General features: G+C 48.1%; 1 protein-coding gene across 2 annotated transcripts in view; it reads left to right on the top strand.

Moving 5' to 3' along the window:
- LOC128342179 (intercellular adhesion molecule 5-like) overlaps nt 1–15,528 on the top strand; it is a 130,516-nt gene that overhangs the window by 84,958 nt on the left and 30,030 nt on the right. Inside the window, exon 1 of one of the 2 annotated variants that reach the window (XM_053289188.1) lies at nt 7,791–7,827. The exons of the other annotated variant lie outside the window; for it this stretch is intronic. Within the exon in view, the coding sequence (XP_053145163.1) occupies nt 7,809–7,827 (19 nt within the window). The 5' untranslated portion in view covers nt 7,791–7,808. Of the gene's footprint in view, nt 1–7,790; nt 7,828–15,528 lie in introns of those variants that run through there. 2 annotated transcript variants of the gene reach the window in all.

Below are 15,528 nucleotides of genomic sequence, written 5' to 3'. Positions count from 1 at the left end.
ATAAAGGTCCAGTTACTCAAAATCCATAGCGGCTTTTGCTCTGTAGTGGGGGCACGTGGGGAAGGGGAGATTATATGTATCCTATATACATATAATTTGTATATTTGTGGCAATTTGTATGGATTCCCTCAAATATACATTTTAGGTTGTTCTTGCACTAGCACACAAGGACACTGGTATACTGCTACACCAGTACTCCACTACCAGAGAAAGCAATGTCCTTCTCCCGTGTTTCGTTCATAAGGAAGTAAGAATAGTTCCTGGCATCTGAGAGGGGGAGGAACTAGGTCGGGAATCCCCTTTCCTTTTCCTCTGTGCAGCTTGGGTTTTTTAATTTTCCATGTTGCTGTTGTGCAAGTACACCAGTACACCAGAGCACCATGTAGTGGCTGTTGTGCTAGAGCAATTGGAAAATGTTTATTGAAAAATGACGGAAAATGACATGGGGGGAGGGGCTGGGGCACCACACATGTGTACACACACACACACACACACACTCCTGCCTTCTCTTCACCACCTGGGCACAGGTGAATAAGCCAATCAGAAGCAAGAGGTGAGGTGCCCCCACCTCCTCTACAACCCTATTGGCCAGACATGGGCAGGAGGGACAAGGGGAAGTCTGCCAAGTGAACGAAGTCAGAAACAAAATCCGTGAACCAGTCTTGAAAGGTGAATGTGTATAACACAAACATATATGTAAATGTACAGCTTATAAAACAAATCCCAAACCATACATGAACCATACATATATTCTTGTTTCATGTATGGTTTGGGATTTGTTGTATAAACTGTACATTTACATATATGTTTGTGTGATACACATTCGCCTTTCAAGAATGGTTCACAGATTTTGTTTCTAGCTTGGCTTTTTGTCCGTGATTCCCCATTTGGTAGAGTGAATGAAGCCTGCTGAGTGAGTGAAGTAAGAAAAAAGGTACTGATACATAATAAATGTATGCTTATTTATGCTTCTACGTGCTTTATATACTTTCATCCTAACCCGTCCTAACGTACACCACTTCCTTTCACAGTAAAACCCCAGTCTGGAAACTTCCAGCAGCAAAACAGAGAAACCAGTACTCTTAAGGGGCAAAGGCCTGAAGAAACAGCAAGATCTTTATTTGCTTCTTAAAGGCAGCAAGGGAAGCTGGGGAATAGACATCCACCTGGAGCTTTCCCAGAGAGCAGGCTTTACTGTGGGTTTTCTGCAAGGCTTTACGGAGAGTTTGAAGCTTATAGCTGCCGGAGTCCTCATCCTTCCCTATTGCACATGGGACTCAGACGTTTCCAATTGCTCTGCTTATTTTCATTTCAGGAACTCTCCTTTTCTCTGTCATGCAGAAACAACATGCTAAGATCAGTAAGGCCTTGCTGTGTAGGCAGCGCCCCCCCCCACACACACAGAGTTCTTGGCACTGGGCCTCCATCTGTAGTTCAAGGGATTCTTCCTCTCTGCCACCCACTTCACAGGGGGAGAAGGCAGGTGGCAGGAGGTTCTGCTCCTTGCCATCACCATCAGCTCACCTGCCCTTGCATGGTTCAGCCAGAGGCTTTACAGACAAGGCTGTTACAGACAAGACATAGAGAGGAGAGCTGGTCTTGTGGTAGCAAGCATGACTTGTCCCCATAGCTAAGCAGGGTCTGCCCTGGTTGCATCTGAATGGGAGACTTGATGTGTGAGCACTGCAAGATATTCCCCTCAGGGGATGGAGCTGCTCTGGGAAAAGCAGAAGGTTCCGAGTTCCCTCCCTGGCAGCATCTCCAAGATAGGGCTGAGAGAGATTCCTGCCTGCAACCTTGGAGAAGCCGCTGCCAGTCTGTGAAGACAATACTGAGCTAGATAGACCAATGGTCTGACTCAGTATATGGCAGTTTCCTATGTTCCTATGTTCCTAAGGCTTTTACTTCAAATCCCCTCTGGATTGGAGTGTGCCAGTCCACATATTCGTTTCATTCACCCTGACGTATCTGAAGGCTATCAGGGATGAGTACACACCCAACTCTGCTTCCCCCCCAATTACTGTTAAGAATTATTGCGCCTTCTTGCTTGGCCCAAATTATGTCCGGAGTAAAAAAATTCTTTGTTTGCAGCAGTGTTTTTTGTTTTGTTTGTTTTTTGTTTTTAACCGAGGTTTCTGGTATTCCCCGCAGCTTCTCCTGAGATGTGTGAAGGGGCCATAGTAGTAATTCGGCTTTTCCCCAAAACTCAATGAAGGGGAGTTTGACAGCTGTGTTGGGTATGGTCAGGTCTACTCTGAGTGATTTGCAACTGTGAGTGCTGGGGGTGGGGTGGGGTCACAGAGTTCAGTTTGGGTGCCAGCTATCATTACTTCCCATCAACCAAGCACTGAGCAAATGCATCTGAATCCAACTGAAAGCCAAACGAAGGGGCAGGAAAGGGGGAAAACCTGCCCTGTCCCTCCTCAGAGGATCCACTGCCGCTGCTGCTGAACCACCATGGAGCAAGAGGAGGAGGGGAGATAATATAACAATAATAATCTGGGCAAGGAGGGGGGCTGGCTCTTCCTCTGTCTCCTCCTCAGTCCAGCGAACATGTAGAGCCTGGGAGGGGTGGGGAGAGCAGCTGAACCGAATCCCTCAAGTCGCTGCTGCTGTCTTCATAAACAGCTCACACACCGACCAATCCCAAGAGGGGAGGGAGGAAGGGATCGAGCAGAGGGGTGGGAGAAGGGGGAGCCTGCTCGACTGTGGCTGGGTTCTTCTCTTCCCCCACAGTTGCTGTCGCTGCCTTCCTCTGTGTACGTGATTGGGGTGGGGCAGGGAGGGGATTGCTTGGCCACGGTGAGTTGGTATCGAGGAGCGAGGAGAGGGGAAGGAGAGAGAAAGAGAGAGAGAATATGAGCCTGAATGAATGCGAGCGTTGCTCTCGTTCCCTCTGTCAAACAAAACAAAACAAAACAGGTCTCTCACCTGTGATTGGTTGGATAAAAAACCCAGAGCAAGCGGTGGGAACGCTCATGGGAAAAGATCTGCAGGGATTGCGGAGAGGAGCCAACCCTACATGAACTGTCCATTTAATCCCCTGAATTAAACATCTGCAAACTGCTGCGAAGCAGATGCGCTCTTCAGATAGCCCCGTGGCATGAAGTTATGTGTGAATAACTCCCAAGCAAATGTCAAGGGTGGCTAGGAACAGTCACTACTCAGAAGGAGAGGACAGGAAGGGAAGCAGTGGCTCCTAGCCACCCTTGCCACTTGCTCACCTGATTAGGTGTTGGATAAGCAACTGCAGGTGGCTGCACAAAGAACCACCACTACCAGCAGCTTTCCCAGACAACAGGTTTTACTGTGGGCTTACTGTGACGATGTCTTGAGAGTCTGAAGTTGCCCCCCAAAACCAATGCAAAAAGTGGATTTTTAAAATCCAGGATATAAATCGGGTTATATGCACAATGAAAAACCCAAATTATGTGTGAAGTGCTCCCCAATACCTGGCTGGGACTTCGGGGCAAATCTGGCCAATATGTGAACGCACACCCTCCCTTCCGGAGGAGATGCAAACTCAAAGCCAAGTGTGAAAAAAACCCTGCTCAGTCCTTCTGGGCAAAGGATGTGAAGGAGGTGGAGAAACCTAGTAGTAGGGCCCAAGAAACCAGGAACTGGCCCTACCTCAAGCCACCAGTGCTTCTTTCAGGGTCCTCTTCCATGCAGTCCCTACTCTGCATCCTTCCTTCAGCCTCCTTGCCTCTGGCTTCCCTCCCCTTAGCCACACTGCAACCACATACAGTCTCCCAGGCAGTCCTCATCAGATCTCGCAGAAGGTTTTAATCCCAGCCACACGTACAAGTTGCCTTGCCTCCCACAGAAGCTGGCCTGCCTGCAGACCCCTCAGTTCGTTAAGCAGCTGAATGTTTCATGCCACCTGCCACTAACAGAACACAATATGGATAGTTCTAGAAATGCGCTTGCTGAGGTGGTTTGGGCACTGCAATACATCTTGTCCGTCATTTAACCCTCTGAGCCAAGGGCATAGTGAGCTTGAAGGCAGCCCTGGGGTGAGAGTGGAGGCAGCAGCACAGTGCCATCATCTGCCTTCACAGCCCCCACCCCTGCTACCCCCACCACCCCTGTCTGCCTCCCACCACCAGCCTGCCTTTTCTGGGCAGCACCTACCCAGTGATGCCACCATGCCAGTGTGCTGCCCCCTGACAGTGCAAGAATAGGCTTGCCTTAAAGGGGCCGCCTGTTCTCACTGGGATTGGGCATCTAGAAACATTGAACATAGGAAGCTGCCATATACTGAGTCAGACCATTGGTCCATCTAGCTCAGTATTGTCTTCACAGACTGGCAGCGGCTTCTCCAAGGTTGCAGGCAGGAGTCTCTCTCAGCCCTCTCTTGGAGAAGCCAGGGAGGGAACTTGGAACCTAGATGCTCTTCTCAGAGCAGCCCCATCCCTTAAAGGGAATCTCTGACAGTGTTCACACATCAAGTCTCCCATTCATATGCAATCAGGGGGGCCCCTTAGCTAAGGGGACAAGTCATGCTTGTCATCACAAGACCAGCTGGTGCTGGTGGCTGGTGCTGTATGAACAGTGAGTGACAAGTGCAGGAGGGGCAGAACCTGGCAGCTCCTGGAGACCCGCAGCCCAGAGCTTTTGTCCTCCCTAGTTCACTGGTGGCCATACCACTGCTCTGGGCTCAACAGAGGGGTTGCAGAGGAGGAAAGGGATGGCATAATAATTAAGGAGACGTCTAGCAAATTCAACTCAGCTGTTCTTCCTGAGAAATAGCTTTATGTCCTTTCACAATAGTTAGTGATAATAGGAACGCTGATTCATGAGGATATTAGTCCATGTCTGAAAGGAATTGCAAAATCTCTGGGTACAAATACCAGGCTGCAGTCATGTTATTCCTGAGGAGGAGGAGGAGGAGGAGAGGAAAGGAAAGGAAAGAAAGAAGGACTTTATTATTTTCCTTTATTTCACTATATTCTGCATATAGATAAAAACCTCAAGAAAACACAAAGACCTGTGATCAGATTGAAACTGGCATCTCAAAATTGCACATGCAGATAGGAATATTTTAAAGAGCAGCCAAGAAAGTGGGTGTTCTTTGTTTTTTTTTTATGAAGTGCAAGGAATAACAGGAAAACCTTGAACAGACAGTTTCTAGGAAGGATGGTTTCCTTTTAATCATTTAGTGCAAACATGGCAAACTATAAACAGAAAGCCTTGAAGAACTGTTTTATATTTGTTTATCAGGGATAGGCAAAAGGTAGGTCAGGAAGTAGGTCCATGTGGAACCGTTAGCCAATTCCTACTAGACCACCTAAGTTGCACAGTTGTTAGGTATATAAATAAAATAAAATAAAATAATGTACAATTGCTCTGGCTGCAAATAGGAAACCAGTAATTAACCCCCACACTCCAGGAACAGGAACTGACTAATTAAGGCTGATTCAGGAATGCAATAGCCACACGCGTGAGCAGGAAACAACTAATTAAAGGGGCGGAAGAAGCAGAAACTGCTTTAAAAGAAAAGGGCAGGAAGAAAACCACTACTGAAAAGGCCAGATGCTGGAAAAAGTAGGATCTTTATTTAACAGGGCTTACTTTTGTATAAGCATACTTAGGAGTTTGCCCATGGAGATTGGTGTTGCAGCATTGTTCTTGGGGATATTGGACTCTGTTTGTTATGTGTTACATAGGAAGCTGCCATATACTGAGTCAGGCCATAGGTCCATCTAGCTCAGTATAGTCTACAGTACAGACGGGCAGCAGCTTCTCTAAAGTTGCAGGCAGGAGTCTCTCTCAGCCCTATCATGGAGATGCCAGGGAGCACTGGTGGAGCGGGACCACCGGCGGCCTGTGTGTGGCCGCCGCCGTGGCCCCACTGACCCTACGCCCGCATCTGACGTCAGACCCTGGGGCTAGCCACGCCCCCTTGTCTGACATCAGATGCAGGGGTGTGGCCTGGCTGAACGGAGCCTTGAGGCTCCGTTCGGCCGACTCAGTTCATTTGCCCTTTAACTGCCAAAGGGGCTGGTGCTGTGTTCGCAGCGCGCAGCCAGGAGCGGCTCTTCCCTGCCAGAAGGAATAAGAGACACAGGTATCCATATAGCTCTTCCCCCAACTCCACCAGCATGTGCCTTGACAACGTCCTTTCTGCATTGTTTTAAAACCTGCTTTCCTCCAGTAGAAGAGCATCTGCAGTTGCATGCAGAAGCTACCAGGTTCACTCCCTGGCAGCATCTGCAGAAAGAGCAGGGGAGGGGACAACTTTTGTTTGGAAAACCCTGGAGAGTTGCTGCCAGCCAGAGTCAACACTACTGAGCTAGAGGGAACAATGACTGGCTTAGTATAAAGCAGCATCCTTTGTGCATTTAGGCATGGACCACGGGGTGGGAGGGTCCATGTTCTCCTGCCTCTGGTTCCCCCCCAAATGCCCCAGAGCCCCGATGCCCTGCTGCTGCTGCTGCTGCCTGGCCCTGTGCCAGTTTACCCCTCTTCACCACGGGGGGGCGGGGGGCGTGGTGAGTGGAGCAGAGCAGACCACGCCCCCTGGTGGTGGGGGCAGGTGAAGGCAGGCCTCCTTGGCCTGCGCAGACCGGCCTCCTTGGCCTGTGCGTGTGCACAGTAGGAGTATGGAGTGTCGCTTCCTGTGACACTCCATACTCCTACTGCGCACACGTGCAGAACGAGGAGGGCGGTCTGCGCAGGCCAAGGAGGCCCATCTGCTCCTGCCTCTGCTGGGTGGGTGGCCTGCTCCACTCCACTCACCCCCCAGGGGTGAAGAGGTGGAAATCGCAGTGGTGAGAGGGAAATAGTGGCGGCACGCTGGGCAGGGGTTGGGGAGCAGCAGGGGGGGCCGGACAGTGCAAGAGGCATTTAAATTGGGGAGGCTCACATTGCAGGCCCCTCACAGCGGGGGGGGGGGGGCTCTGAAGCCCTTCAGCCTTGGGTCCGGGCGCCAAAAATACCTAGGTGCACCCCAGTTTCAGGGTGAGGGGTATAGGAAAGGTTCCTCCCAACATTTTCTGCGGTGCCCCTGGCACCACAAAAAACTGAACAGGCCTCAAACCACATTTTGCATTAGGTCTCCCAATCCTTTTGTCCACACCTGGTCCTAGCATCCAGATAGTGAGGCTGTTCTCACACGCAATCTAACCCAGGCAAGGGACGCCCAGCCTGGATTAGGCTGCACATGAGAACCACCGGGATCAGGCCGATTCTGGTGGGCCCGCACCACCTAGTCTGGCTTTTTAGCCCGGCTGCTAGCTGAGGTTAAGGGAGCCCTTAACCTGGGCTACTTGCTCAGCCCAGCCGCACACAGAGACAGGCGCCTAGAGCGCCCATCTCTTGGGGGAATCACCCAATGCATTGCACATGTTGTGTGGTGCATCGTGGGATTCCCGGAGGCTGGGACAATGTGTCCCAGCCTCTGTTTACCAGCACAGTCAGGAGCCGGAGCAGCACAAAGATTCATCTGCACTGCTCCAGGCACTGCTGGTCCTGTGGGCAGGAGGCTTGTGCGCCTTCGGGGCTGCGGGAGGTCGTCTGGGGGAAGGTAGGTTGAATCTTGCCTTCTCTCCCCCGCCCCGCCTGCCCAACCAAGTGCACACAATCTTGTGAACAGCCCCATTCTGTTCTATCCACAAGCCTCCTCAACTTTAGTACTTGCTCTTAAACTGCTTCCTTTCCAACAATGGGATAGAGTTGGTTTATATTTTTATACCTCGTCCTAAGCATATTTCCTGCAGAGGACTTCCACGGTGCTGCCAGGACTTGCACTGATACAAACTAGCTGGCATTTCTTTTTCTTTATACAGCTTTATGAAGTGGCAGCCATGAGTGGGGGCCGTGCAGGTCAGTGGCAGGTGGGTGGGGGACTGTGGTGAATGAATGGTGGCTGGGTGAGGGGCATCTAATCACAGACTGCCTCCAATGTTGCTGTGCCTTAACCAGTGTAAACCTTTAACACTGATTGCTCCCAACTTCAATAACATACCTCTAACTGAAAGGCTCCCTAAACATGATAATGGCCAATAGTCATAGTAAGTGGTTGTCCCTTTGGAAGAGCAGTTACACCCGAGCCAATCCTTTTTCGGTTTCGGTTTTTGCCTTGCCCAGCAGCCTCAATCACGAACGAATGCATTTTCTGAAAACTCAAAACTCCGACTTGCACAAAATCACACAAGTTAGACCCTGAAAGTGCTGGAGAGCCCAGGGCTTTTGAAAGGGTGGCAGATCCCTTTAAAACCCATCTCTTCTGACTCACTCAATTTAAAAATCTCATTTTCATCATAAACTCGTTCTGACTTAACTAAAAGTCCTGGTGGTAATGGTGCTTCTGTCCTAACATCCTTGTCTCTAGAATGTTTAAAATGTGATTGTCAAATCTAAAATAGACTCAACACTTGAGCAAGGGCATACCACAAAGGGAGATTAGTATGACCCTTCTCTGACCAAATCAGAGTCGAAGTTGACACAGTGAGGTTGCTACCATGCAGCAGAGCTGCCTGGACACATAGCGTTGGCTCATCGTATCAGTGGTGTTTGGTGTGCATGCAGCTTGTATTAAATATATATATATATATTGAAAATGGGTCAAGGGGGACTTTATTTTAATTAAAATATGTAAATGTATTGGTGGATCAATTACAGGTGGGAGAGGAAGCAGTCCCTTTCTGGACAGAAAGAAATGTAGCAACAGGGCTCAAAGCTCAGTGGTTGAGCATCTGCTTTAAATGTAGAAGGTCCCAGGTTCAATCCCTGGCATCTCCAGAGTGTTTTTCCGCACAGGGCTTTTTGTTTGCATCTCCTCCGGAATGCAGGGTGTGTGATCACATATCGGCTAGATTTGCCCTGGACTCCCTGCAAGCTAATGGGGAGCACTCCACACACAATTCAGATTCTTCATTGCAGGTTAGGGTGTAGCCCGATTTATATCCAGGGTTAAAAAAAGCCACCTTTTGCATCATTTTGCAGGGGAAACTCACAGAAAAGCCTCGCAGTAAACTTGCAGTAAAGCTTGCCGAGTGAAAAACGCCCAGGTAGGGCTGGGAAAGACTCTTGCCTGAAACCTTGAAGACCTCCACTGACTGGCTGCTGCCAGTCAGTATAGACTATGGTTTCTCAACGTTGGGTCCCCAGATGTTATTGGACTTCAACTCCCATAATCCCCAGCCCCAGTGTCCTTTGGCTGGATATTATGGGAGTTGAAGTCCAATAACATCTGGGGACCCAACGTTGAGAATCCATGGTATAGACCAGTGTTTCTCAACCTTTTTGGAGTCAAGGACCGCTAAATTCTTCATGCAGAGTTTCAAGGACCGCTACATTCTTCATGCGCAGTTTCCCGGACCAGCAGCTAGTAAAGGGGTTTCAAGTCTATCTATCTATCTATCTATCTATCTATCTATCTATCTATCTATCTATCTATCTATCAGACTTCTATACTGCCCAAAACTTGCATCTCTGGGCAGTTTACAATTAAAATAATATAAGCATTAAAATCATTAAATTTGGAATCTTTTGCAAACATGGAATATTAGGGGTTCTCAACCTTGGGTCCCTCTGTTAAACTCCCATAACCCTCAACCACAATGGCATTTGGCCATAATGGCTGGGGATTATGTGAGTTGAAGTCCACCAACATTTGGGGACCCAAGGTTGAGAACCCCTGAATCTAAAAGCCTGGGTGAACAAATTTGTCTCCAGTATGTGCGGGGTGGGGGTGCTTGTGATTACTCAATGGAGAGGGGATGTTGGGTCATTAGAAAAATTCAAAAGCTACATGGGGCCAATGAAAACAACACACAAGCAAGCTTTTGAATCCCCCCAAATGCTTCATCAGGCTGGATGTCAAGCAAAGCAAATAGGAGGTGAGGAGAGGAGAGCTGGGCAAGTTCAGTAGAGCCGGAGTCTACAGTTTAACCCTCTCATGATGGAGGTGGAGTTTTAGCAGGAGTTGTGTAGTTGCAGGGCTGGATCCAGATGACGTTAGGACCACCCACTGAAATTAATTTAGTCATCTCTCATTTGTGCTGTTTGGTCATGATCACCTGGCTTGATCTGGATCCTGCTCTTAGATGTGCACTTTGTGAGGCAGATGCAATGAAACCTGCGCAGCTCCTCCAAAACTCCTTAAAAACGGTTACATGGCAGGTGCTTGGAATGGGGTTTTTTTTAACGGTGAAAGAAAATGTGAAGAAGAGCGGTGGGGACCTGGCATTAAAGGGAAGGGGGTAATTCTGAGATGGCGGAGGGCGTGAGGCATTGTAGTGGTGGATGCCTCATCTTCCTCACTGGGGAGACGAGGCACTGTTCAGGGTGGGTGAGGCAATGGTGCACTGGACGGCACTCGGAAGGTCGCCTGGGTCCAAGAGCTGCCGCCACTGTCCTTGAGCACCAGAGTGTAGCAGGTGACCCCCCATCCTCTCTCACAACACGCGCTTCTGTGCCCCCCTCCCAATTCCCCTGCGTGTGCCAATCACACCAGCCTGCCTTTGGGGCCATGCAGCTCATGTGGTCCCACATGCTGCCCGCGTGTACCTGCGAGGTGAGCCAAGGCAGCCCTTCTCCCTCCCTCCTCTGCTTCGGCTTCACTGCGGCATGATCCTGGCCAGAGGTAGTCCCCAGCACCTGGCGAGGTCATAAAGGGGGCCGCCGTCTTCCACCGGCGGTGCAGACCAGGGGGTTATAGGGAGCTGAGGGACCACAACACCCCACCAATGCAAGAGGGAAACAGCGTTTCCTCTCAAGGTGCCTTGGCCACAACAGGCAGCTGGTTTTAAATCAGTTTGGATAGGACACGAACCGCGTTGGGCATCAAATCCCCAGGATCAATTCATTCCAGTGCCATTCATCCAATGACCCTTTTGCATGAATGCACAAAATGGTATCTTGCCTCTTCGCCATACCACGCCGCCTCCCTCCTCCACTTAGCCCTCCTTGGTACGCGTGCTTGCTCCCCCTCCCCCGAGGAAGGTCCACCTGCACTCCCTTTCTGCAAAGCCCGAGCCAAGTTGGCCCTCCTCCCTCCCTCTGCCACTTAGCCCTCACTGCAGCATGATCCCGGCCAGAAGTTCCACCCCCTGACGAGGTCACAAAGGGGACTGCCGTCTTCCACCAGCAGTGCAGACCAGGGGGTTACAGGGGACCAAGGGACCACAACGCCCCACCGATGCAAGAGGGAAACAGCATTCCCTCTCAAGGCGCCTCGGCCGCAACAGGCAGCTGGGTTTCAATCAACCAACCTTTGGCTGCAAACAATAAGCATGCAAGAACCAGCAGCCCTTCAAGTGGCACCCACGGGCATACCTTTTCCTTGATGCCCCCACGTTGCATACAGTTTGAAGCTGTAATGATAGGGAATAAGATAGCTGCAGGAAGATCTCAGCAGCACGTGGAGGCAAGGCACAAGAAAGGTCCCATGCCTCCGTGATACTCTTTCTCTTCCGTGCCATGTGCAAAATTGAGGAAGTGAGTGCCTTGATTGCAGTTGTTGCGGGGGCGGGGGCGGGGTTTGACTCCCAGTCAGGGACCAGCACTCAACCCTTCGGGGACCGGCAGCGGTCCAGGGACCAGTGGTTGAGAAACTGTGGTATAGACAATACTGAGCTAGATGGACCGGTAGTCTGACTCTGTCTTCCTACTTTCCTATGAATACGCTATTGCGTCTCCTGGCCAAAATTTTGAAGCTGCTCTTGAGATGGGAAAAGAAACCAGGAAGGCATTCAGAAAAGAACTCTTGTGGGTAACTTCAGTTACTTCCACACTGACTGAGTAAATGCATGTTAGAGTCAGAGCAAAGAAACAAAATTTCTAGATGCCCCCAAGTTTCTTAAAACAGTTGGCCAGGGAACTGACCAGAGAGACCCTAGTCTTAGGGGAGGCATTTCAGGACTGGGTCTAGAGGATATGTTGTTGAAGCCATTGGGAACAGTGATCATAGGGCTATTCAAATTCATGGGAAATAACCAACACAAGAACATTTGACTTCAAAGGGAGAAACTTCTAAGAAATGAGGGGAAAGTCATTAAAAGGACATTAAAAGGGAGATTGCTGCTTAGAGGTTATTTAAAACCACAGTAACAGAAGTTCTGTCATCTGGTGGGCTTTCTGCTTGGTCACTGAAGGAACTGGAGTTATGGACTTGGTGATGGCCCTTCAGTTTGATGTAGCAGGTAGGGATGTGCGAAACATTTCGGATACAAAACGTTTTGTACCCAAAACAGCCTGTTTCGGGTGTTTTGTAGACAAAACAAAACACCCATTTTCCAGATCCAAAAGTTTTGTATACAAAACAAAACGTCCCTGTTTCGGCTACAAAATGTTTTGTTGTTTCGGACCTCCATTTTGTAGTGATCTTTGAGTCAGTCTCCATTTTGTGTTTGACATCTCTTTGAATTCCCCACCCTTCCAGCCTTCTGATTGGTGACCTAAATCATGGGCTGACCTGCTGACAATTCCCTCCTTTCCCCCCATTGGCTCTTTTGCTTCTTGCCACTCTTTACTGACCCCACATTGGCCAGGGGAAGGGTTGCTAACCCATGGAGTGCTGGGTTCTGTTGTTTCTGTGGTGTTCTGAGTGTAGATTCTCTGGTAGCATATGAGAGTGGATTCTTGTTATTCACTGAAAATCTCATATCCTACCAGAGAATCTACAATGAACACCTCAGAAACACAAAACCCAGTACCCCAAGGGCTTGTGGGTATGGAAGTGGTTGGCACCCTATGTGCACTACACAACCCCTTGCTCTGGAAAACCCCAGTGCCCCCCAAGTGGAATTATGGGGCTGCTGAAACCTCCATTATTCCCTATGGGAGAAATCTTAAAAGGCACATAAACTTCAACAATTCACAAAAGATCAGCCCTTTGCCCAATGGAGAGGAGAACTGGTCTTGTGGCTGAGCATGACTTGTCTCCATAGCTAAGCAGGATCTGCCCTGGTTGCATATGAATGGGAGACTTGATGTGTGAGCACTGCAAGATATTCCCCTCAGGGGATGAAGCCGCTCTGGGAAGAGCAGAAGGGTTCAAGTTCCTTCCCTGGCTTCTCCAAGATAAGGCTGAGAGAGATTCCTGCCTGCAACCTTGGAGAAGCCGCTGCCGGTCTGTGAAGACAATACTGAGCTAGATAGACCAATGGTCTGACTCAGTATATGGCAGTTTCCTATGTTCCTAATTCTTCTGAGATAACTCTGGAAGTTTCCTTGCCCCCATTGGGCACTACCACCCACCACACTCTGCTCTGGCTCATCCCTTTCCCCTTGATTTGAAGTGATACATTTGCTGGAATCCCCATTATTCTCTATGGGAAAATTCTTAAAGATGTATAAACTTTAAAAATTCACAAAAAATCAGCCCTTTGCCTAATTCCTTTGAAATTTGGGTGGTAGCTTCCACCCATTGGACACTACCACCACCACTCACTCTTTTTGCCCCGGGGCCCTTTTTAAAAATCCAAATCAATTCTGATTCTGATTCGGAAAATTTGGCTACAAAACAAAACAGGGCTGATTCAGATTCAGAAAATTTGGGTACAAAACAAAACGGGGGTGTTTCGATTTGGATACAAATCGAAACAAGAAAATTCCAAAATGCACACCCCTAGTAGCAGGCTCTTCTTACCTTCTTAACTATAAAATAGCAGAAAAACCTTTAAAAGAGTCTCCAATACTGTTAAAAGCCATGAAAAGCTTCAGAGAACTGGATGGATTTTGCTCTGTGTCTAAATGATAGCAGATACTGTGCCAGGTATACAGACTAGGGAGGGAGTTTCCACAGACTGAGAGCTACTACAGAAAAGAACAACTGATTAAAGATGTAAAATGTCAGAACCAAGGGCACGCCCTTCCCTCGGAAGTTCTGGCCCCAACTCTTCCAACCCACCCTAGAATATGTCCGGGTATGCCATGAAGGTGGCTGTGTAACCACTCTACAAACATGCCACATGATCCTAGACCAATAGGAACTGGTTTCAGATCCCAGAAAGGTCTGATTGTGCAGGCATGATAATGGGCCAGCAGCCGTTTTGTGTAACGTTTTTGGCCAAAACAGGGTCAAGTGAGCACTCCGTGAACAAGCCCCACCACCCAGGACCATTATGAATAGCCCGTAACTCTCTGAGCCATCTTGTTTTTCGAGACTCACTGTTTGTGTGATCATGGGGTCCCCTGAGAGAGTCAGCTGTACCACAGTCCATTGTAAAACCTATCTCAAGAAAGCATTGTATTAGCACAAGTTCTGATGATGAGAAGTTTCCACCAGAGCCCACTGATTTCCTTTCTTCTCACAAATACACATGCACACTTTTTCTTTTTTAAAGCAAGCCTTTTTTCTTTCTGTCTCACAATATAAACATTTCTGGGATATATCCTTAGGTTGCAATCCTATGCACAACAAAACAGTTACCTGGGAGTAAGCCCCTACGAGTTCATTAAGGCTTTACTTAGAAATAGCAATAGCAATAGCACTTACATTTATATACCGCTTTATAGCCGGAGCTCTCTAAGCGGTTTACAATGATTTAGCATATTGCCCCCAACATTCTGGGTACTCATTTTACTGACCTCGGAAGGATGAGTCAACCTTGAGCCCCTGGTCAGGATCGAACTTGTAACCTTCTGGTTACAGGGTGGCAGTTTTGCCACTGCGCCACCAGGGGCTCCTCAGTATAGAATTGTTGCAATCAGGGCTGCTATGATTAAATCACGATTTAAATCACTTCAGAGAACTCAATTTTAATGATTTAAATCACAATTTAAATCACTAGTCAAGAAGATTCTATTTAATCACCATTTTCTAGTAAAAGTAAATTCTTGTTGTCTAATATAAACTTAATATGTATTCAGAGATGTAATGCATATTCAGATATCATAGTGCTGGTTCATTCGGACAACCAGGCTTTGCATTTCTTTGTTGCACTGTTTGCATTTTTACACACATGCCTGACTTACCCACAGGTACAGAAACTTCATTAAAATATTCCCAAGTGAGGCCTCTCTTAAGTGTGCAGCCATTATAGGTGTTTCCCTTCTAAAATGGAGGATACACTTGGAAAAAGTTTCCTCCATGTTCCTGGTTCAGATCTATTCCACCACCACCCCGTCAAATCCTCTAGTCATTCCTTGGTCTTCTTTAGCTTGATTTGGACACTCTGCGGTAGATGTGTACACATGTTGGTGTGAATTACTATACCTGGATTCATTTTAAAATTGAACCGGGACACAGGTCCTTCAAATGACTGGTACAGATAGGAAGCATACTGCTGTACCTGTGTTCAACATAATATGTGAAAGACTGTACCTGTGCACAGATTTGTACCTGTGTGTACACTCACTGCACAAGTGTTGAACATAATGTGTGAATGGACCAACAAGTTCACATAATATAATTAGGAGTTATCATTAACATTCATGATGATGATATCCTCTTTCTTAAAAAAATTAACTGGTTAAAGAAAAAAATTAAAATCCAATTTAAATTAAAACATCTGATTTTTTGATTTTAAAAAAGCATTGGTTTCTATCAACCCTGGTTGCAAGTCTATGCAACGTTTA

The sequence above is a fragment of the Hemicordylus capensis genome, chromosome 2, assembly GCF_027244095.1.
Source record: "Hemicordylus capensis ecotype Gifberg chromosome 2, rHemCap1.1.pri, whole genome shotgun sequence".
Lineage (NCBI taxonomy): Eukaryota > Metazoa > Chordata > Lepidosauria > Squamata > Cordylidae > Hemicordylus > Hemicordylus capensis.
This window is presented reverse-complemented; position numbering and strand designations above follow the sequence as displayed.